This window comes from Haliaeetus leucocephalus, unplaced genomic scaffold (genome assembly GCF_000737465.1).
Source record: "Haliaeetus leucocephalus isolate CR32 unplaced genomic scaffold, Haliaeetus_leucocephalus-4.0 Scaffold144, whole genome shotgun sequence".
Classification (NCBI taxonomy): Eukaryota; Metazoa; Chordata; class Aves; order Accipitriformes; family Accipitridae; genus Haliaeetus; species Haliaeetus leucocephalus.
The window spans coordinates 962,674-983,889 of NW_010972580.1; the positions used below are offsets into that span (position 1 = coordinate 962,674).

General features: G+C 51.6%; 3 protein-coding genes across 5 annotated transcripts in view; all 3 read right to left on the minus strand.

The window, feature by feature from the left end:
- Positions 1–48: 48 nt before the first annotated feature.
- Positions 49–4,355, minus strand: LOC104827962 (somatotropin). 3 transcript variants are annotated; one of them, XM_010561342.1, is made up of 5 exons: positions 4,288–4,355; positions 3,074–3,237; positions 2,242–2,358; positions 1,686–1,847; positions 49–325 (listed from the first exon to the last, which is right to left on the minus strand). In XM_010561342.1, the coding sequence occupies exons 1-5, from the start codon at positions 4,295–4,297 to the stop codon at positions 125–127; spliced, it is 654 nt and encodes a 217-aa protein (XP_010559644.1). In that variant the 5' UTR covers positions 4,298–4,355; the 3' UTR covers positions 49–124. The 3 variants fall into 3 exon arrangements, with proteins under 3 accessions (XP_010559644.1, XP_010559645.1, XP_010559646.1); XM_010561343.1 differs by lacking the exon at positions 4,288–4,355 and having other exon boundaries at positions 125–325; positions 2,242–2,307; positions 3,065–3,157; XM_010561344.1 differs by lacking the exons at positions 2,242–2,358; positions 4,288–4,355 and having other exon boundaries at positions 125–325; positions 3,074–3,157.
- Positions 4,356–8,845: 4,490 nt separating this feature from the next.
- Positions 8,846–13,562, minus strand: CD79B (CD79b molecule, immunoglobulin-associated beta). The gene is made up of 6 exons (XM_010561345.1): positions 13,483–13,562; positions 11,449–11,490; positions 10,290–10,601; positions 9,639–9,757; positions 9,293–9,334; positions 8,846–8,961 (listed from the first exon to the last, which is right to left on the minus strand). The coding sequence occupies exons 1-6, from the start codon at positions 13,547–13,549 to the stop codon at positions 8,863–8,865; spliced, it is 681 nt and encodes a 226-aa protein (XP_010559647.1). The 5' UTR covers positions 13,550–13,562; the 3' UTR covers positions 8,846–8,862.
- A 4,285-nt stretch (positions 13,563–17,847) lies between these two features.
- SCN4A (sodium channel, voltage-gated, type IV, alpha subunit) overlaps positions 17,848–21,216 on the minus strand; it is a 32,504-nt gene continuing 29,135 nt past the window's right edge. Inside the window, exons 23-25 of the mRNA XM_010561346.1 lie at positions 20,536–20,640; positions 19,527–19,797; positions 17,848–19,040 (exon numbers count right to left, since the gene is read on the minus strand). Of these exons, the coding sequence (XP_010559648.1) occupies positions 17,848–19,040; positions 19,527–19,797; positions 20,536–20,640 (1,569 nt within the window). The remainder of the gene's footprint in view (positions 19,041–19,526; positions 19,798–20,535; positions 20,641–21,216) is intronic.

The window sequence follows — 21,216 nt, forward strand, 5'->3', positions numbered from 1 at the left end:
CCCCCCACGCCCCCCCCCGGCCCCCCTCGGCCAGAGCCGTGCGAGCAGGTAGCGGGTTTATTCTCCAATATTCGTTACAAGGAGCCGCCGAGGGACCGGGGCAGGTGGGGAACCATCCCCGACATCAAACGGTGCAGTTTCCCTCGCCGTAGCGCCGGCACTTCATCACCTTCAGGTAGGTCTCCACCTTGTGCAGGTCCTTCTTGAAGCAGGAGAGCAAGCCGTAGTTCTTCAGCAGGGCGTCCTCGTTGCGCAGGTGGATGTCGAATTTGTCGTAGGTGGGTTTGAGGATCTGGGGACCCCGTGGGCTCCGGTCCTCCAGCTCCTGTGAGAGGATGGAGAGGTGCTGGGGGTCTGGGGACGAGCATCCTCCAAGGGGCCCATTGCCAAGGCTCCCGGCTAGCTTTAGAGGAGGTTGGCAGTCCCCCCCTTGATCACATTTCAAACGGACTTTTGAGTTGATGTGTTTACAGGAAGGGTAATTCTGCAGGGGTGATGCTGCACTAATTGCTACCAGTGAGAAGGGAACTGGGCACAAGGCTGCAGGGAGGGAGGAGTGTGTCTTCGGGGGTCTTAAAATAAGCAGAAAGTTGCAGGGTCTCTCTGTAGCTACTCTAGCCAAGGAGACGGGGAAACAGGCAAATAATTCTCTCTTTTCTCCCATTTTCCCAGTGGGCAAAGCTCTAACTCAGACCCAAGCCACATGCATCTGGAGCTGAGAGATCTGCAGCCTGCCACTCCTCCTGCCCTGCTTCACTGACCAGCTGGCACAGTAAACAGGACAGTAAACAGGGTCATAAATGGGTGAAGTGTGATTATTTGTCTAGTTTCTGAGTACTGCTTCCCAATGCCCAAGCATATATCAAATGGAGAGCAAAATCTGGAAGTGGTGCTGATACATACACCTACTTATTCCAGCTGAAGTGCCAGAACAGAAGATGTCCGTTTACTCTCGGGGCCTGACTTTCAGAGTTATTTAGATGCTAGATGTAAATAATTGTCCAGACTCATTTCTCACAGATATGGGTCTCGGAGCTCTGGCTACCTGGTGATGCTGGCAGATAAACTTGGTTATAGAGTAAGCGTAACTGAAAAGGTGTCCTGGCAGATAAGCAATTTCATTTAAAACAACAAAGCGAAAATTAAGAGTGACCCTTGAAGAAGATCACTCTCCAGCTCTCAGCTGTCTGGGTGCTGCAAGAGAGAAACATCAGAGCCTAGGCTTCCATCTGTACACAGACTTATACAGGTTGCTTTTATAAAACGTCAGGAGTCCTTAAAGCCAGGTTGCAAACCTTGCAAAATTTAGTCCACTTTAAAGTATTTTGCATGGAGATGTAGCAAACATTATACTCCTGTTTGTACAGCAGATTTAAGCAACTGAGTATTCTTTGGTGCTGGATTTGGAAAGAGTTTGGGTCTGTACTGCTATCTGAGTGGTTATGGCAGTGCTGTTAACATTTGTTATGTGTTTTCTTATACTGCCCAGTGATGAAACATGTACAATGGGGTGTCATGATCTCATTATCTTAAGGCAAGCAAAGTCCAAAGGATGCCACTGGTCTTCAGAGTGGAGGTGGGGAGATTTCTCATGGTCTTTGGATCTCATGGAAGACCCTGAGAGCTGAGTGCCCTGTATCTAGGGGTTCTCTTATTCTGTAGCCACACTACATGCTGCAACTTACCCTCATCAGAGCTTGGATCCCTTCTTCCAGGTCCTTTAGTTTTTCATACACTCTGTCTGAGGTGCCAAAAACCAGATTATTTGTGAACACCTTGCTTAGGTATTGCACTGGGGTCAGCCAGGACTGGATGAGAACCAGTGAAAACCGAAGGAGCTCCATGTCCTGAAATTAAGAAAAGAAAGGGTCAAAGCTGTACAGGTGAGGTATTTGGTAGAATTACCTGTGTGCCCTGTTCCCTCTGAAGCAGCCTGGAGGTGACCCAGAGATGTGCTACTGCTGCTGCAGCTTCAGCAGATACAAACAAGTTTGCAAGCTGAGGAGCACCACCCAGCCATTTGTCCTGTGCAGGCAATAGTTTTTTCTCATCCTTAGAATGGGAATATGATTCATAGTATAACCCAGAAGAATCTTTGTTCATGCAGGGCTTAAATAGTAAAAAAGGGAGAGGAGGAATGAAGCACTGAAGTGCTCACAGATGGAAGCTCTCTGTTCCTGTAATGAAGTACAGCTGGGCTCTTCAAACAGGTCTGTGCTTGCCCCAGGGGTGGGAACTTACCGATTTCTGCTGGGCATCATCCTTCCCCGTGGGAGCAGGGATGGTTTCAGAGTAACAAAATGCTGCCTGGGAATTTTTGTTGGCATGTCTTTGGTCCTCTGGAATATAGGTGCGTTCCTGTGGAGACATCCCAAATACACTCAGGTCTGTTGCCCATGTACTGGGAGAAGACCACAGACACTTTCCCAAGCTGTCCTGAATGGTTACTCTTTGCAAGAAATACACGTGAGACATGAGGTGTCTCTGTAAAGGGTTGGCAGGTAGGAAGCAGGAGTTCATACGTTGGCACAATAGCTACTGGACCTAAAGGTCTTCCTCTCGCTAAGCCAAGGTGCTAAGGTGAATGCAAAACACACTCGGACTGGGTTCTCCCAAGGAGTAGATGAGCCCCAAGGACAGCTCTTGCCAAAGTGACAGCTCATGCCAGCTCCTGGCAACAGCAGAGACTGGATAGTTTTAAGCATTCAGAATCAGCCAGGGCCAAAGGTGACCGACACAGGAAAGTCTTGCAAAATATCGTGCCATCTCCCACTGCTTTCAGAGCCAGCTTTCTCTTTGAGACAGCTGATCCTGTGCAGTAGGTTTGGATGTGGGCAGCAATGGCCCTGAGGAGGGGACTTTGCAGGATCAGATGTGGGGGCAGAGAGCTGAAAGGAGGAGGCAGGGTCCAGGCTCATGGGGCATAACCTGCCCTGTCCTATTAAGAGCCTTTCATCTCATCAAGAGCTGACAGAGGAGACACCAATAGTTGAAAAGTCTCTGTTTCTAGGAAGTTATACAGTCCTGAAACCATCAGGCTAATGTGGAGATGCCCAGAGGCCACGACACTTACGAACTCTTTGTATGTCTCCGCAGCCAGGAGGTGGAGGTGCTGAGCCCTCAGCACAGCATTGGCAAACAGGTTGGAAAGGGGCATGGCCGGGAAGGTGGCAGCTTCCTGTGGCCACTGCAGTCCCAGGGTGATCACAGCAATGAAGAGAGGAGAAAACCATGACCCTACAGCAAAGTGGAGAGGAAAGGTGTTAGCAGTCCTTTAGTGACTCCTGAGGACGGAGGTGGCACCTGGGAATTAATTAATTCCCAGCCTCTTCTGTCGATGCTGGCTAAGGGGTCACCTTCCTTAATGTCTTCTTAGACTCTGTGAGTGAGCTTAGCCCTCCCCCAAATCAAATGAAACCCTGTCCCCTTTCACTAGATGTGCCCTCGGGACTTGTACTGCTCCCAGTGTTATAAGCAGCGTCTTTGTAGCTGAAGAGTCATTGTTGCCCCATGAAAACTAGAGTGTGTCCCTATGTTTTTCCCTAACATGCTCATGTTTTTCTGTAGGCCTTGCCCTCATGAGAAGAGCACAGTGTACGCTTCATTGTGTGAGCAAGCAGGGGATGGTGAGTACCAGGCGAGGGCCTGGGATTACCTCACTTTAGCCTTGGTTTACACCATGCTGCTGATGTGAAACTGGCTGTCTGCCTTCACTAGGACAAGAGCTGATGGCATTACCTGTGCTGTGACCAGCTATTTTTGCTCTCTGGGGCATACCTGTAGAATCTGGTGATGTTTGTCAAGTGTAAAGGTTTTCAACGTTCAACATCTAACTCACACAATGCCCATCTGTGCTTACAGAGACCACAAAGTTAATCTCAGACAAATACCCTTCAGTGGAGGAATGCCTTGGAGCCTGTAGGACTTGGACATACACATTAGACATCATCCTGATACCCGTCGTAAGCTTTGAATATGAGTTTTAATATCCCTGCCAACATTTATGTTAATAATAACTATTATAACTGTGGCTTGACCTTGTTCTTCATGTTCTCCACCCTCTCCTTGCCCAGCTGAGGCTAAAGACTACCTAAGTTAATTCATGGATTAAAGTCACACTGTAAGGAGAGGTATTTCTTCTTCATTGATTTATAAGTTGACACGTTTTAATTTAGGGCTGGCACTGAGTGTGTATAGCCCACCACAGTACTGCCCCGTCATCATTTCCCATCACCCTAAGCATGCACAGCCCTGGCAATCCATTAAAACTGAAATAAAGAAAAGTACCTGGAGCCATTTCTGCCTGGTGAGTTGCTCAGGTGTTGCTTGACAATGAATGTTTCCTCCTTTCATCTAGGCTGGTAAAGGTAACTGTTGAGCCACCCCTTATATAGCAGGGTGTCTGTTTAAAATGTATATATGTGTTCATGATCACAACAACATCTCTGTATCTTCTCTGTGCATAAATGCACAAGTGTTCACAATGGTGCTACCTAATTGTAGTCATTTATACATAGATGTAAAGGTTGGGGAGGTTGTTTGCCTAGGGATGAAACCAGTGCTGAATGATTTTGCCATATTCTGCTGTTTATTGCAAATAAAATTTTCTTGATCATTGGAAGACCCATCCTAAATCAGATCAGTGCTTTTACACAGTGGAACTTGCCATGTCCACCTGATTATTCTGCCTGGCTCTGAGCCTTGGCCCACAGTTAACTGGGCTGACTGGCCAGTTTGGTAGACTTCTGACTTAAAGCAAGTGAGATGTTTTCCCCTTTATTGTTAGCAGGGATAGAGCTGGATGGATGTTGTCAGATGAATCCTATTTCAGCCAAGTAATTTCTACCAAAATTTCAAAAGTTCAGCAAATAGTTTTGGTGAGCTGGTTTGCCATAGGTGTGACAAAGAGCTGTCATACCCAGGTGCTTGTTCAGGTACCACCCTGCCCGCTGCAAATCCAGATGCCAGAGCTCTGGGAGGTTTCTCACATCCTCAGCTGGACAAGGCTATGAGAAGATCTGGTTATGAGCATGTGCTTGCTCTTGCCTGAGATGCAAACATGAAATATCTGGATTAAGCAGAGGGCTGGTGTGGAAAGGAGCAAGAGAAGATGGGGAAGAGGAGAGGTCACAGCACATCTATCCCTGCTTTTGAGCAAAACAAGACAGAACCTGGGATGCCCAACTCCAGGAGGGTCTTAAAAGACTTTTACTCCCCATAAGGCACCAATTGCCCCAAACCACCCTGTTTTGGCCCTTTGTCTGGGGATCAAGGACTGCTTCCTGGTTAGGAGTGGTGATTTGGCTCCCCTGGGCCCTGGGTTTGCTGTGCCCCTCTGGCATAGGTTCAATTTCCCAGAGGCAGCATCCTCACCAGGGCGGCTGGAGCAGAGGGTGCGAGAGCTCATTAATAAACAAGGCAGGGAGAGCGCGGTTTGTTCCGAGAAGCCCCTGGGTGTTTGCTCACTGGAGATGTGGTGGTGTCGCAAAGTAAATGTCAGTCCCTAGAGAAGAGGGAACAGTGGGTCCTGCAGCTATCAGGTATCCCGTCACCCAATAGCCAGCAACATCTGGGTGTGTTTTTCTACTCCGGATTGTGTTTAAATACGTCAATATTTGTCAGAGATGAGCAGAGCAGCGGGCACCCCAGCCCAGCACAGGCTCTGCTGCCTGTTAATGATGATGCTCGACCACAGCAGCTAAATTGGTACAGCATCTTGCACCCGAGTCCTGCCCATCTGCCTCTCCAGGTCTGTAAGTAAAAACATGGTGCAAAAATCAACATTTTTTATGTTGCAGCCAAGCACAGAGATGCCAGGATGATCCAGACTGTGTGGTGCCCCTGAGGCTTGGTTTGTCCCCGATCATCTCTGGGCATTAAATGAGGCAGAAGCTTCGTGGAGAAGGCAGTGCGTGACTCTGAAATGCTGGGCTGGGCAAACACATGCCACTGGCAGAATTACGTTGCATAAGCAGCTCTCAAATAGCAGCTTGGCATTTTTCTGGCTTTCAAATGCCTGCATTTGCGACCCAAAGTAGCATCTCATAAAGCAGCATGACACTGTAATTTCCAAGTTTCTTTTCTGTTTTTCAAAGAGAAAACCCCCTCAGTTCTTTTCAGGGTGGTCCCATGTCTACCCGCCTTGCCCTGAGCATCACCAGCAGCATCTGAACAAGTGAAGCAACTTTCTTTGCAGGCGTGCGCACTCCTTGGGTCCTCCTGACCCCCCAGCCTGGGGTGGTTGTGTGGAGAGGACCTTCCCAGGCTGGTGGATGAGCTGCAACCAGTGAATCCTGACCGAGGAGCCAGCTGCTGGCCCACAGCCCAGGCTCTGCACTTCAGTGGGCAACGACATGGTTGACAGAGGTTTTAAGTGATGGTTGACTACCTCTGCTAGCTCACAACTCAGAAGGTAAATATTCCTTTTCAGGTTGAATTGATGGGTTTTATTTACTAGAACTGCTCAGCTTCACCGAACCCATTTCTAAAGATGAGGCTGAGGATGTCCAGGACTGCAACCAGTCTGTCTGCCTGGCTGTCCTGCTGATGGTAGGGATACAAATCAGGTCAAAATACAGAGCCTGGACTGTATATACTGAAATATATTTATTTACATTAAATGCATTTTAAATACAAACCTATCTCAATATAAAATTAAAACAAACCCTATCTCTAGGCTCCCTAGAAACCAGTCTAAGCATTTAAAATAAAACACTAACACTACAGAATTATTTATTTGCTTCTGGCATTTTAAAGGAAGCCAAAGCCCTGGGCTAAGATGGTGACCAAGTGGCAGAGCGGAACTGGGGTTGCTGAAACTGCTTTTGACATCGGTGGCTTCCTCTCCAGGTGCAAACAGCAGATTCTCCTTATTTTTGTATGATTCAGTTAAGTCGGTTGAGCAAGTTGTTTATGCAGAGCTGAGAAAGCAGTTGGGAACTGGGAAGGCCAGAAAACTTGCCTTCCTCTTCCATTTCTTAACTGAAAACAAGGGATGGAGGGAGGAGCTTTGCTAGTCCTACAATCTTGGCCGACGTGGAAACCAGGAACAGCCAGTTCACTTCTCTCACTCTGAATGTTCCTTTCTTTAATTAATCAGTTTTGTAAGTAAAACACGTTTAAGTAACATTTATATACATGCACATGCAACTAATTTGGGATAGTTTTATTTAACTGGTAAAAATCAACGTTAAAATGCTGGTTTTGTGCTATTTAGATGGAATACCAGTTTTCCATGAAGGTGGTTTACTACTAAACAAGAACCATCCTGTTCCCTGCTGGAAAGCCCTGTTTGCTCATGATTTTACCCTCCCTTTTCTGCTGGCTGTTTTGGGAAGCAGTGGGAAGTCCCGTCTGGGACTTTGGGAAGTCCCGTCTTCCTCTCCTCAGGGCCCGAAATGTCATGAGCCACAGGGGCAGAGGGGCCCTGGGCTCTCTGAGGGGGGGACAGACTTTTCAGCCCCACAGTCCTCGTCACCCTCTTGTCCTGCCTCATCCAGACAAACCCAACGAACTGTTCTAGCCGTGCCTCTCTGGACCCCCTGAGCCCTGGTGTTGGGTGCCCAGCCAGCCCTGAGACCCATCACCCACACAGCTGCTGCTGCTGCGCCAAGATAGTTTTTATTAACAAAACCAATTAGCGCCGCTCTGCTCCTCTCCAGATGTTTTTCAGCTTCTCTTGCGAGACCAGATGTAGCCGGGAGCGGAGCTCCTGGCCCTGGGCCCTGTTCTCCTGCTTCGGATCCTGGCGATGGTCTTTGTCTGTCATCCCCAGTTGGCGTCTTGGGACCACGGACATCCCCCGTGCGTGCTCAGCGAGAGCTTCCAGGAGAGCCCCTTGGCTGCTCCCGGCTTTATATCCCTGCCTGCGCTCGGGGCCCTGATGAGGTGAAGTTTGGTTTCTAGCTAAGCTGGAGCCATAAAAAGCTGCTCCTTATTCCCAGGGCATCCCACCAACACTGGCACCAGGGTTATGGGACACCCTTGGACCAGGCACGGCAGGGTGGAGCAGGATGTGAATTTACCCATTATCTTTATTAGGACTTGAAAAAGCAGTTGGACATTTGTGTCCCACAATTTACATCTTCCCCATGGCTTCTGAGGTCGGACGCATCCCTCACCATGGGGATGTCTTCGTGACACGGGCCAGCTCTTGCCTGGAGAGGAGCAAGACTTGCACAAGACCCCCTGGGTGACAGCTGTCTCCCTAGCTTTTCCTGTAGTCTTTGGGGAGAAAGAGGTGCTTTTGGAGGATCCTCCATCTCAGACAACTGCCAGCTTGGCCTGCTGGACATGTCCATGGCTTGAGAGCTAAACAGTGGACTAAAATCCACTTCTCATAACACCCACATGGTGCTGCTCACCTCAGCTCCTCTGCCAGGGCTGCAGCGGGGTCTCGCAGCCCAGGAGGGTCCTTGCAGCGTGGAGAGTGATGATGCCTGGTCCTTTTCTTCCCAGGGATGGTGGGGTTGGAGGAGACCCACCACCCACCCTCGTACTTCCATTGCATTAACCATTCAGGAGCTCAGCGCCGTGGGGTGGGGCTGCCCAGGGTTTGGGGCCGGTTTGCTAGTGGGGGGACTGCAGGTGGCTCCTAATTTCTACATAGGCTTTAGGGATTCATCAGCGGGGCAGTGAGAGCGACAGCCAGGGCAGGGCAGCCTTGGTGGGCACAGCCCGGATGCTGCAAAGCGAGTACCCAAGGGCAGCAGGACCTGAGCTCCGTGCAAGGCTGCTGGAGGTGGTTTGCAGTCCGAGATCGCAGCCCGGAATCCAGGTGTCCATCAGAGCCATGGTCCAGTGCAGGAGCCGGGAGCCCATCCCCTCGGGTGCGGGCAGGGAGCCGTGCCACCGGTGCTGGTCTCACTCTTCGCCTGGGTGCTCCCCAACTGTCCACTTGGCCTTCACGTCCCGGAAAGGAGTGATGTCCTCGTAGGTGGCCATCTGCTCCACCTCCAGGCCCTGCGCCAAGAAGGAGGAGGTTGAGACACGGAAGGGGGACCATGGTTCCATCCACGGTGCATCCCGCCTTGGGAATCCCAAGTGGGGACCCATCTCCAGGCTATTCCCCCAGAGATTGGGGCAGCTTCTGAGAGGGGAGGAGATGGCGATAGATGGCTGGATGTGCTCAGAGCTTGGCTCAGTGCTTGCAAAAGGCACTTGGGAGGAAGATGCCCTGATGCACCCTGCAAGGGGTGGTGGTACCTAGCAGACACCCAGCAAGGGCACAACTGGCTATTTCAAGGCTCAGGTTGATATTATAGAGGTACTTCTGTAATTAGTGAAGCATTACCTCATAGGTGTGGTCCTCCTCTGGGCTTTCCTTGCCTTCACCCTGTGGAAAGGAGAGTCACAGGCTGGGTGTCAGCAGCCACCAGGATCCCCCATCCTGTGTCCCCGGACTCATCCCACTAGGCCAGGTCCCACCGCTTCCACAGGCAAATCCACACAGTCTCACATACCATTTTAGATGCTTATTTTCCCAGTTCAACTAGCCACGCCCTCATGCAACAGCCCCAAACCCAGTGCCTGCCCGTCCCCATCCCTAGCAGTGTCCTGCCCAGGATGCAGGACACTGCTGTGAGCACCACAGCGACGAAGCTGGGGACATCCCCACTGCTGGAGATGCTGTCACTTACTTTGTCTAGGAAGAGGAGCATGGGGATGCTGATGAAGATGACAAGCAGGATGGACTGGATGATGATGATGGTGTCTTTCAGGGTGTTCCTGCTCTGGATCTGCTGGATGCTACTGTGACCTGGGGGCAGCAGCACAGGGAGACCCCCAAGTCCCACCTCTGTGCCAGGCTCCCGGGGAACAGGGACAAGCTCGGCATGGCCGCAGGTTTGTGTATCAGGAAAATTGGATTGGGAGGACAAGGGTGACATGCCCTCGCCCTTGAGAGAGACCAGAGCATTGCAAACTGCCCCCCAGGGTTGGCATCGGGGACCAGCTCTGGGATGAGACACCTTGGGCAGGACCCACCACTAGTCAGGACCAGGAAAAATCTGATTTATTAGGGGAATGCAGTCCCTGAGGTGTGTTTTTGTAGGATGGACATGCCAGGGCAAACTGGGGGAGGTTGTCCTGCTGCTTGGTGGCTGGCAATAAGCAAAGAAACCTCTGTAGTGCTATGGAACATCTACAGTTGTGTTTGAAGGGGTCCCACCAGCATGGGGAAAGGCAGGTAAATAGGAGCACGATATGGGGTTCATATGGAGGGGGAAAGGGTGAGAGAAGGAGAAAGAGCATTTCCTGGGGTGCACAGAGGATGGGGAGGTCCCACTCACCCATGACCCTGAGCTCTGTTGCGCACAAGTGCGGCTGCTTCTTCTCCGCCGTGAGGTTCTTGCTGTCACACACATAGATGCCGTTGTCCTCATAGGTGATCCTGAAGATGGTGAAGTTGATGAGGTTGTCTTTCCTCTCGATGCTGTAGCGGGAGGTGCTGTGATCCAGCCCATAGAGGTCATCACTGTCCTCTGCTGTTTTGTACCACTGCATGTTATGGGGCTCCTGGGAGTAGCAGATGAAGTGGACGGGCATGTTCTTCTTGGCCGCCACGTAGCGTGGGTGCTGCTGTGCCACAGGGCACCCGCCGCCTGCCAGGGGACGAGGGTGGTCGTGATGAGCAAGGACGCAGCACCCGGAGAGCATTGGAAAAAAAGCTGCTCCCATGAGACCCTCCCCAGCATCTCCCAAATCAAGAGCTTCCCATTTTCATGGATTATACTGCTTTTGAGCATTCAGTTTTGTTTTGGTGAATCATCATCCTCTGGGGGTAGACATCAGAGAATTTTGGTGAAAACATGCTTTTAGTGGAAACTCAAATTTTCTGTGGGAATGGCTTCACTCAAATACTTTTTTGCTGCTCCCACCCCACTTCTTTATGTACATCTTGTTAGTCCCAGCTCCAAAATTACAGCCTGTGCTGGCACGCACCACGGAGCCTTTGCTAGGACAGACCCATCTCCCCAGATGGCTTCTCTTGTGCTTCCGTATTTTTTGCATTTTGCTGTATTTTGTATTTTTGCCTGTGTTTTGGTCCCAGAGCTGGTGAGGTTGAGGGTTCGTCTGGGTTGCAGAGTTCATGCTTAATACCCCGTGGGTGGAAATGGCACAAGCACTGTGTGCCTGAGCCCAGTACTGGGTCCCAAGGCACAGCTTGTTCATGCAATGTGCTCTGCAAATGCAGAGGAAAACTATGTGTGTGCTTAGGAAAGATAACATGGATCCGGCTTTGCAGAGGGAGAGGGAAGGTGCAGGGCTGGGGTAATGCCATGGAGGAGGTCACAGCCTGGGAATTGCCTTTGTGATGGAGAAGGCCTGTGAGTGATGGGACATCTCCAGCTCTGCAGGGGACTGGTACCTCTGTGGCATAGCCAGCGGGGATGGGAGGGACCCTGGGGACATGTGTAGGGAAAGACCCCAATGGGTCTGAGAGGTTACCTGTGCTGCTCCTGGTGCTGTTCCTGTCTGCTGAGATCCCACCTGCAAGACAGGAGAAGGGCCCTGAGATAGCGGCCAAGAACCCATGTAGGACAAGCCCATGTAGGATGTCCCACATGGGATGGCATGTACCGTGGGTCCTTTGTGCCCACTCCATATGGGACAGAGTGCTTGGGAGCATCAACCAGAGCCCCACTCGGAGGATGTGGGGCAGCACGGATTTGTGTACAAACACTTCTATTTCCATCCCATCTCCTTAATCTTCTCTGAGTTGCTTTCTGGTTGACATCCTGGGGAAACCTGCCTTTGCTATTAATATCCCCCTAGGCTGGCACCTCTCAGAAAGGGTCCAGACAGACTCATATCTCTTTATTTACACTTTCCATTTTCTGAATCAACCAGAAACCCTTTCCCTGCCGGGTCTTCCTTGGGCGTGGAGACCCATGATGGCCAGGGGGGTTCTCAGACCCCGGAACAATGCAGCCCCCCTGGAACAAGGTCTGGATGGAGCTGTGGGACCTGCGATACCGTGCAGGAAGCAGGGTGCGTGTGGGGGGACCCCAGCACCCATGGGTGCCCCTGCCCACAACTCCAGTGCCCCTGTGCCTCGGTTCCTCTTGCTGCAGCTGGGCAGGAAGCACCAGCCCTGTTTACTGCACCGCTTCAGTGCCCGGCTCCATCCGCCTGATGAATACTCACCAAACCCCACCGTGGGGAAGCTGGCATGGAGGCGGGGGGCTGCACCCCCTCCTAGCATATTGGGGCAGCTGCAAAACTCCCCCCAGAAGAAGGAAGGTTCTGAGTTTTGCCCTGAGCCTCACCAACCTCCCGCAGACCTTCCTGCCCTGAACAACAGCCTGGCAGGGAGCTGCTGGCTCAGCCGTGGGCTCCCCTCCCTGCCCCAGAGCCTTTTCCAGGTCTGTGCTGCCCTGTTCACCTCCAGCACCTACATCTCTGCAGGCAAACTCTCCCCTCCAGCCTCATTTCATTTTTTTCTGAGATGGGGAGAGGTGCCTCATCCAGGCTGTGCGTTGGGTACGTGTCCCTGCCACCTTCGGTCCTGCTGGCCAGCCGGGACACAGGGCTTTGCTCTCCATGTTTTGTTGGTGTTTCTAAATGAAGACCAGGCTGGTTGCTCACCCTGAAAGCCCTCAACACCCCTCAAAGCCAAGATTTCTATTGCAACCACGGGTGGGCTGAGCTTTCCCTGTCCTCCCTTGAAGCCTCTCTTCAAGCTGGGATGAAACCCTGCAACCTTGAATCCATGCTGGCCTTGGAAGGCCACCCAACAGAAACCCTTTAAACATCCTTTCTCCTAAGGGCACAAGCTTCCCCACTTGAGGGTAGGATCTGCTGCAGGTTTTTGTGGGTGTCCCTGCACCAAGCAAGAAGGGTTGGAGGGGGACAGGAGCCTGTGTCCTGGGTTTAGCTGCTGCTTCTCCATGGTGATGCAAAGGGGAACAGCACAGGGATGTTCATGCAGGGCCCACAAATCACCCCCAAAAGCCTTTTTCCCTCCCATTTCTGCTCTGATCCCAGGCACTGAACCCCATGGAGCAAAGGGACATGGCTTGGCCATAGCCTCAGCAACGTTCCAGCCCCATCCTCAGGCCTCTGAGAGCAATAAATGGTAAAAAAACCCCCAACAACCTTTTCTTTCCTGCCACCTGCAACCACAGCCGAGCAGGCTCTGCACCCATTAGGCATCGGGCTCCTGCCAAAGCCAGCCAGCTGCCCAAGAAAGTGTCCCATCTCTGCACCCCTCCCTGCACCCCAATGGGAAGCAAAACCCAAAACCCGAGGCAGGCGTCGAGCCGCGAGCCCTTGCGGGTCCACCCTGGCTCTACTGTGCCCAGGGCTGGCTTCCTGCACAAAGCAGGACTGAGAGTGGCGATTGCAAAGCTTAAAACTAATGCATTTAAAGCCAGACCTCGGTGAAGTCCCTCATTGCAGTAACCAAGGGACGCACGCTGGTGCATTGCCTGGGTGCACGTTTCTTTGTTCTGAAATGCAAAGCCCGTGTTTGATGCCTACCTGTGACCAGAGCCATCAGCCAGAGGTTCACCTGGAGCACCCAGAGCCTCGTGCAAAAATCAGCCATCTTTCACTGCAAATGGCAGGGAAACATCCAGTCACCGGCCCTTGCTTCTGCAAAACACAGCGGCTGCTCCGACTGGCTTGGCCTCCGTACCTAAAAATGGCAAAGCTGCTGCTACGCGAGACGGCCCCTTTCCTGCTCATGTAAATCCTCCTCGATGGGGACTTTCCCCTCAGGGCCGGTTTTGAATGCAGCGCAGACGCTGGGGTGGCTGGTGCCTGCGCCCTGGGCACCATCCAGCCTCGTGTCACCAGGCTGTGCTCGTCATGGTGGTGTTACTTGATGGAGGTGGCCACAACTGGTGTGGGTCCACACCAGAACTGGAGATGAGCCCATCTGCAAAGCACCTGGTGATGCAAAACCTTGGCTGAGCACAGGGGATGTGCCCAGGGAGCAGGATTTGACCGCTGCATCCCCAGGGGGGTAGAGGATGGGGGTTACCCCCAGGGTTGCACCCCAGCTCCACAGCAGCTTGGGCAGATCCCCCCCCAGTTTAGCCCTGCAGGTGATGGGCAGGGGTTGATGCTGGCCGAGTTGGAAGAGTCAGAGCAGGAATGGTGTGGGAAGAGGGGATGGTTGTGGGGTTTCTCCTTCTCCCTGCTCATTGTGGGGTGCAATGGGATCGGTCCCCCAGGTCCTGTCCCCAGCATCCCAGAGAGTGCCTGCAGCTGCCCTTCCAGGAAAGGGTGAAATCTAGAAGAGAGATGGCCAAACCAAGGTCTTGCCTCCTTTGGTGCCAACGCCTGCCCCTTCTCCACCCCATTTGCCATAACCGAGACCCTTCTCCATGAGTCCTTTGGAGACAACCGTTCCCTGGGGAAGTACAACCTGGGACCCCAGGGTGAGCTCTGTTCCCCTTTGCTCTGACACAGAAATATGTTTTCCCTCCATGCTGTGCCCTCCGGCTGCTGCTTACCAGCTGTGGGCAAGCACTGAACTGTAACTCCATGTGAAAAACACCTTTGGGTACTTTTGCCAGCCGTGTTAGTCCCCAGAGCCCGGGTGTCTCTGCCTGGGGCCTCCCCAGACCTTTACCTTCTGCAGGTTTGGTGGTTTTTTACCGGTTCTGAGCATCCGGTGGCTGCTGGGAACTAGCTGGAGTCTCACCTTGTATATGAGGGGACATGAAGCAAGAGGAGAAATAAAGGTTTCTCGAGAAAGGCTGGCCCCAGGAAGGAAAGAGACATGATGGGAGAGGTGCCTTCTCCTGGTAGAGGAGGCAGGTCATGCCGTACACGGTGCTGTATGTTGGGGCTGTGCTGCTGAGTCCCTGCTGCCATCACCTCTGGTCTCGCTGGAAAAGCACAGCCCGGCTGTGACATCCTGGCAAGACAAAAGTGATGGGGGATGCCCAAGTGCTCAGCAGGCACTGGAGGGATTTTTGTCAAGCCCTGGTGTTGGAGATAGGAGCTGTGATGTGCGAGGCAGGGATGCTGGAGGTGCCTGGGAAAGCCCTGTAAGGCAAAATGAGGAGCGGGGCACAAACTAAAGAGTTTGCCATGACAGTGGCTAAATGACCCTGCTGCACTGCCTGCAGGCTCCTTGGCATCCGTGAACAGGCACAGACCTGGTCCAGAGGGGCTCAATCTCCCCTTGAAGTCCCCTGTGCTGCAGTACCTGGTGGCATGAGATGTAGGGAGACCCGATGGTCTCACAGGGAGGGTCCCATGTCCCCGTGTCTCTTTCTCTGGGCCACCCTGGCTCCCCAGCCCGTGGCCGGACCATGCCCTGTGGGTAGAGCAGAGCCGCTGCCAGGTAGCTGCACCCTTCCCCAGCCCATTCCTATTCATCAGGGCTTGGGTTTCACCACTGTCCTTTCCCCTGCCATGGGACAACAGGGATGGTGGGTTGTGCCACCTCCTCCCTCCAGCCCCCTGCCCGCGCGGTACCGCGATGCTCTCAACTTGAATTACGCCAGCCCTGGGACGAGCTGTTCCAGTGAGAGAGAAAACACAGTGGCGAGGCCGTGCCGTGGCTCTCAGGGACGTCAGCAGGTCCCAGAGGCAACTCCTCCTCCAGCTGCACATTGACGCAGAAACCTCCTTCACCCACCGCTGCCTTCTCCCCATGATGCTGAACTGCTCCCACGTGGCTGGTGGGGCAGGTTTGGCCCTACAGAACTTGGCGTGGGGCAGCTCGTGGGGGTCTGCACCTCCTCCAAGCCCACCTCTCTCCTTGGTTGAACCTGCAACAGCATCTCCTACAGCTCCTAGAGTCAGGGCTCATTGCTGTGAGGCACCAAGGGCTCCAGGGGACTTGTTCGTGAGCGGAGCAGAAGCTCTGGGGTCTGGGCTGGGTTGGAGGTGCCAGGGGGAGGCAGCCCAGGGGGTCTCTTGTGCAGGATGGGACCACCAGGTCCTGCTGAGGATGGCAGGTCCATCCAAGGCCATGCACAGGGGCTCCCCATATCTGCCCTGGAGCAAAGGGAGGGGGCATTTACCCCTCCCAGGGGCAGGGAAAACATTTTTCCCCTCTAACACACACCAACGTGCTTGGTATCGTAATAATAGACCATTTACAGTTATTTATTTTAAGAAAGGTACAAAGAAAAATGGCTTTAGCTCACACAAATCTTGCTCTTTGGCATTTTTCCCATTACCGACGACACATACGTACAAGCAGCATTGATTGTGAACCACAATCCGGGCTGGAAACCGCCGTGCCATGGATGCTTCCCACGCAAACGCCATTTAAAGCAGCTCAGGCTCCTGTTCCAGGGAGCATCACCCTATGCAACATGGAAATGAAAGCACAATGCTACGAGATGAGCAGAGCGACCCTGGCTCTGCCACCTGGCCAACAGCACGTGGATGCAAGCAAGCTCAGCACCACTCCTGGCCAGCCTGAACATGGGGCATCCGTAACAGCTCAGCGCCAAAATCAGCCCAAGAAAAAAAATATTATTATAATAATACAAAAAGACAGACCATTTGGCTTCAAGAAGCAGCCCTTGTTTTAACTGGAAGAGGTTTTGGTTCATGTTTGTTTTGATCTCAAGAGGCTTTTTTCCCTTTTGAAGGCAGAAGGCGGTCCAGAGATGAACTCAGGGCCTTTTGCGCATTTTTCTTGATTTACTTTCCTTTTGCCCACCTGTGTAAAAAGCAGCAAAACCCTTCCCCCCTAGGAAAATACTCCTTTGCTGGGAGATTTCCTGGTGAGGACCTGCCTGGCCCCATCAGGGTCCGCAGGGACCCCAGGATGTGCCACTGGGTCATCTCCAGAGCCCCAGCCAAGGGAAGGGTGCTCTGCCCGAGTATTTTGGGATTTACACTCCAGTGGGAGCATTCATTGCATTAAGGCCGCCGGTGCTCGGCGGACGATGGGATTTAAGGGACCCCGCTGTAGCAGCTCATTGCACGGACTGTTCAAACACCTGCTCTGATCCCCAGGGATGCATCTCGTTAATTAACGCTAACCAAGAGCACTCCAGTGGGACATTTCCTCTTGCTATGGGCTTGAAGAAACCCTTGAGGGTTTTGTTACAGGGACTGGGGATTCTTGGAGGAGGTTTTCCAAACCCTACCTTTGTCTATTGCTTTCCTGCCACAAAATCTGGATGAAATGGGAAAACAGAGAAGAAGCATGACTGTAAATACAGTTTACATTCGTACTGTAGAGACCTGAATGATTTATGATTTCAATGCATATTCAGAGACCTTTAAAACCTGATATTTAACCCTGAGAACATACCTGCAGATGCTTTGTTTTGTCTATGCAAACAAATCTTTAAGACATAATTGCACTTTCTCTGTATATAACAAAAAATAATCCATAAAGCTTATTCAAATATTCAAAAGAAAGGTGCTACTTAAGACATTGGAGATTTTTGTTCACAAAACCTTGCCTTTTCTGTAATTATTCTTAATATTATTTCACTTGGCTCATCTTTCATGGGCTACTTGGCTGCACTCTGGAAGAATAATATACAAGAAAATCTCTTATGTGAAATAACATTAATAAATAATTACTGTAAGTAAAAGGACAGCCATACTCACTTGTTAATGTCTGAAAAACATCGTTACCATGATGAGATCATTTCAAAACTAGAATGTTTCTCTTTCACCAACAATAGATTTCACATTTAATTCTCATAAGAAAAATATTAAACTCTTTGCAAGTGCAATGAGCTGTGAAAACCAGGATCAGTAAGAGATCCTGCTTCCAAAGTTAAGGTGTCTACTTGAAATATCTGAAATTAGCTCAATATCTAAGATCGATTGATCTGTATATGGAAGAGCTCTTGAAAAGGAGATACAAATGAAGTCCTTTCAGGCTGGGTGAGAGACGGAAGCCTCTTTCTGTTATACCAGCGACTCTTTCACAACGCGTTCCTTATCCCATGCTTTTGCTTCACTAGGAGCATCTTGCATCTCTGAGCTGGGAATGGGCGCAAGACCAAAGGCAGGGGCTGTCTCCACATCTGTCCCAGTGTTCCCATACATCTCGTGCATTTTGGTGGCGATCAGACCTTCCTTCTCGGGTGCGTCCTCTCTCAGGGCATCCTCATCCTTACTGTGCCTGTACATGTAGGACGCCTGCTTCACCGACCGCCTCAGGAGGTACCTCCGGAAAGCCCTCTGGATTCTTGTAGCACAGACTTCCTCGTGTTTCCTTTTCAGAGTGGTGGTGATGGGTTCATAGGAAACCTTTGAGGGGTTTGCGGCCATGAACTTCTCCTCCATGGTGGCCTTCAAGGCATCCATCTCTCCCGAGTCTCCCAGCACTTCCTTAGTCAGGGCAAAGAGGATATCCAGACAGTGGATTTTGTCCCCAGCAACCATTGGCAAATCCATGGTGATTAGCTTGATCTTGTTTGGCTTGGGAATTCTGAGTGGCTCCTGTAAGGTGTCTACAAAGTCAGACAAGGTGCTGTATGCAATGAACTGAGTGGCGTCTGGGTCAAACTTCTCCCAAGTTTCATAAAACATTTCAAAATCATCTTCGCAGAGGGGTTCGCTGCTCTCCTCCGTGGCCACGTTGAAGTTCTCCAGGATGATGGCAATGTACATGTTCACCACAATGAGAAAGGAAATGATGATGTAGCTGCAGAAGAAGAAGATGCCGATGGATGGATTGCCACAGTCCCCTTTTACTGAACTGCCAGGGTTTTCGAGGTCAGGGTCGCAGTCAGGGGGAGCACTGTTCAGGATCGGGCTGAGGAGACCATCCCATCCAGCCGACGTGGTGATCTGGAAGAGGCAGATGATGCTGTTCCCAAAAGTTTCGAAGTTGAAGATGTCATCGATCCCCGCCTCCTTCTTTACATAGGCGAAGTTGGACATCCCGAAGATGGAGTAGATGAACATGACGAGGAAAAGCAGGAGGCCAATGTTGAACAGGGCAGGCAGGGACATCATCAGAGCAAAGAGGAGAGTCCGGATGCCTTTTGCCCCTCGGATCAGCCGGAGGACGCGGCCAATCCTTGCCAGCCTGATGACCCTGAAGAGGGTGGGTGATACAAAGTACTTCTCTATAATGTCTGAGAGGACGATACCTGTGGAGGGATGAAGAAGAGGTGAGTTTGCTGTGCTCTGCAGCCAACATAGGGGGTGAGGTGGAGCTACTCCACTCCACCTGCCAGAGTTGGGCAGATACAGAGAGATGAGGCCACCCCCGATGGTACACAGCTCTCTGCTCCTGTGGTGGCAAAGGGAACACGTTAAAAAATAAACTCTGAGCATGGACCCAAAGGTTAAATGCTGGCTGCTCTGTTTCAGCAGTGCAGCCAGGCAACATGGAGACAAGGGGAACCCAACACCAAGGAGGAGTGAGACACATCCCCAGCCCCTCATCTAGCCTGGTGACATAGGGTAGCCTCACATCCGTCTTGTCTCAGGGTCCTGTTGGCTTGGCTCTGCTCAAAGGGTGGGTGTAAGGGGGTGGCCAGTGACAGCTTGGTGGCTGTGGATCAGCTAGACCTTTTCCACTCTTCATTATCTGGTGAGATCCCTGAGGAACTGGTGGAACCAGCAGGACTTACCTAAGATGGAGAGGATGACCACCACAAAGTCAAAGATGTTCCAGCCGATAGTGAAGTAGTAGTAACGCAAAGCAAACATTTTGAGCACACACTCTCCAGTGAAGATGACGATGAAGACTAGGTTTATCTTGTAGAGGACAGATGTTTTGAGTTCGCTTTGATCATCTGTTTCCACCATCATGGTGACCATGTTTAGACAAATCAGGATCATGATGGTTATGTCAAACACTTGCTTGGTAACAAAGTCAAACACCATCCCTTGAAATTTGTTCTGCCATGAAGGCCATGTGGGTGATGATGGAGAACCAGAGATGAGGTGGGAAAAGGGGACACACACACACAAAACAAAAGACACAACAGAAAGAGAAGAAGGAACCGTATTTAAAAGAGTGTAGGAAACCTCAGGGTTGTGGCCAGTACACAGGTCTCACAGCCCCAAAAGCTATGGGAGGAGGGTACCCAGCACCTTGCAGGATGAAACCCATCTGGTAACACCACATCCAGGAGGTGTGGGCACAGGTGACAATTGCTTTCTAATTATATCCACAGCTAATGCATCAGGGCAAAAATAAACACATGGAAAACACCTCACTTGAGCTGGGCTATCAAAACCAAACCCAAGTCACAACGGTGTATGTAATTGGCTGGACCAGTGTCCCTTATAGAAGTGTTGAAAGCTGAGCTTTCTCTGAGTCTAACTCCCTTCGAGAGAGGAGCTGGGAGTTGAGCTAGGAGAAAACCCTAATACCTGCAAAAGGGATCCTCCCTTTGCCCTTGCCAGCAGACCCAGGGCTGAAGAGCAGACCCAAATGAGGTTGCCTGATGTGAACCTCTTCTGAAGCCCCAGCTCTTAGCAAGGTCCTGTCTGAAGAGCAACAATGGGGAGCCAGGATTTGGCTCCTTGCCCTGGCAAATGGTCTTCCCTTGACCCTTCTTATTCACTTTGGGACAGCTGGTGGCTTGAAGTGCTCCTGCCCTGCTGCACTCCAGGGTGATTAACCCAACATACCGATGGCCTGGGGATGGGCTTCTGGGGTTTCTTGGAGCCAAGCTTCTTCATGGCATTATAGTATTTCTTCTGCTCTTCTGTCATGAAGATGTCTTGGCCTCCAAAGTATAAAGGGAATCACTGCTGTTAGTCTTGGGAACTCTCCTCTTCCTACCAAGCATCTCTGACCACACTCTTTCCCACCAAGGATCTCCAGCCAACCTCCTACCAGGCATTGCTCGCTGCACTGACTCAGTGAAATCTGCTTCCTCCCTACTTGCCCTTTTCTATGCTGCTTCCCTTCATTCACAGCACCCATGGGTGCTCATCCTAGCGCTGCGGTTTTGTCCTGCGGAGGTGAGGTGCTGCCTCCCAGCCCACTGCAGTGAGTGGGGCACCACGTGCCCTGCCAGGGCTCACCCCCTCCTTGCTGGCCAGATCCTGCTGGGACCGAGGCAGCATCTCGGTGTGCTTCAGAGCTTGCTCTGCACAAACAACGTGCTCTGTGTTACCCACCCTTCGCCCGCTTCCCCCTCTGGCAGCCCAGGGGTATTAGCCCCGTGCTGCTCGCTTGAAAGCAGAAGTTGATGCCTGGAAAAATGATGAGAAAGGGTCATGGGGTGGGAATAAGAAACAAAAGTGATAGCACAGGCTTACAGCCGTGCCTGCTGTGGCACAGGCAAGAGAAAACATAGCCCCCCC

Excerpts from the sequence above, each read along its gene's own strand:
- LOC104827962 (XM_010561342.1), bottom strand. Across the intron at positions 2,359-3,073 it reads CGGAGACATACAAAGAGTTC|GAACGCACCTATATTCCAGA; the intron begins GTAAGTGTCGTG and ends ATGTCTCCACAG. Across the intron at positions 326-1,685 it reads GGATCCAAGCTCTGATGAGG|GAGCTGGAGGACCGGAGCCC; the intron begins GTAAGTTGCAGC and ends ATCCTCTCACAG.
- CD79B (XM_010561345.1), bottom strand. The coding sequence starts at position 13,549 with ATGGCTGATTTTTGCACGAGGCTCTGGGTGCTCCAGGTGAACCTCTGG. Across the intron at positions 10,602-11,448 it reads CAGCACCAGGAGCAGCACAG|GCGGCGGGTGCCCTGTGGCA; the intron begins GTAACCTCTCAG and ends GTCCCCTGGCAG. Across the intron at positions 9,758-10,289 it reads AACAGAGCTCAGGGTCATGG|GTCACAGTAGCATCCAGCAG; the intron begins GTGAGTGGGACC and ends TGCTGCCCCCAG.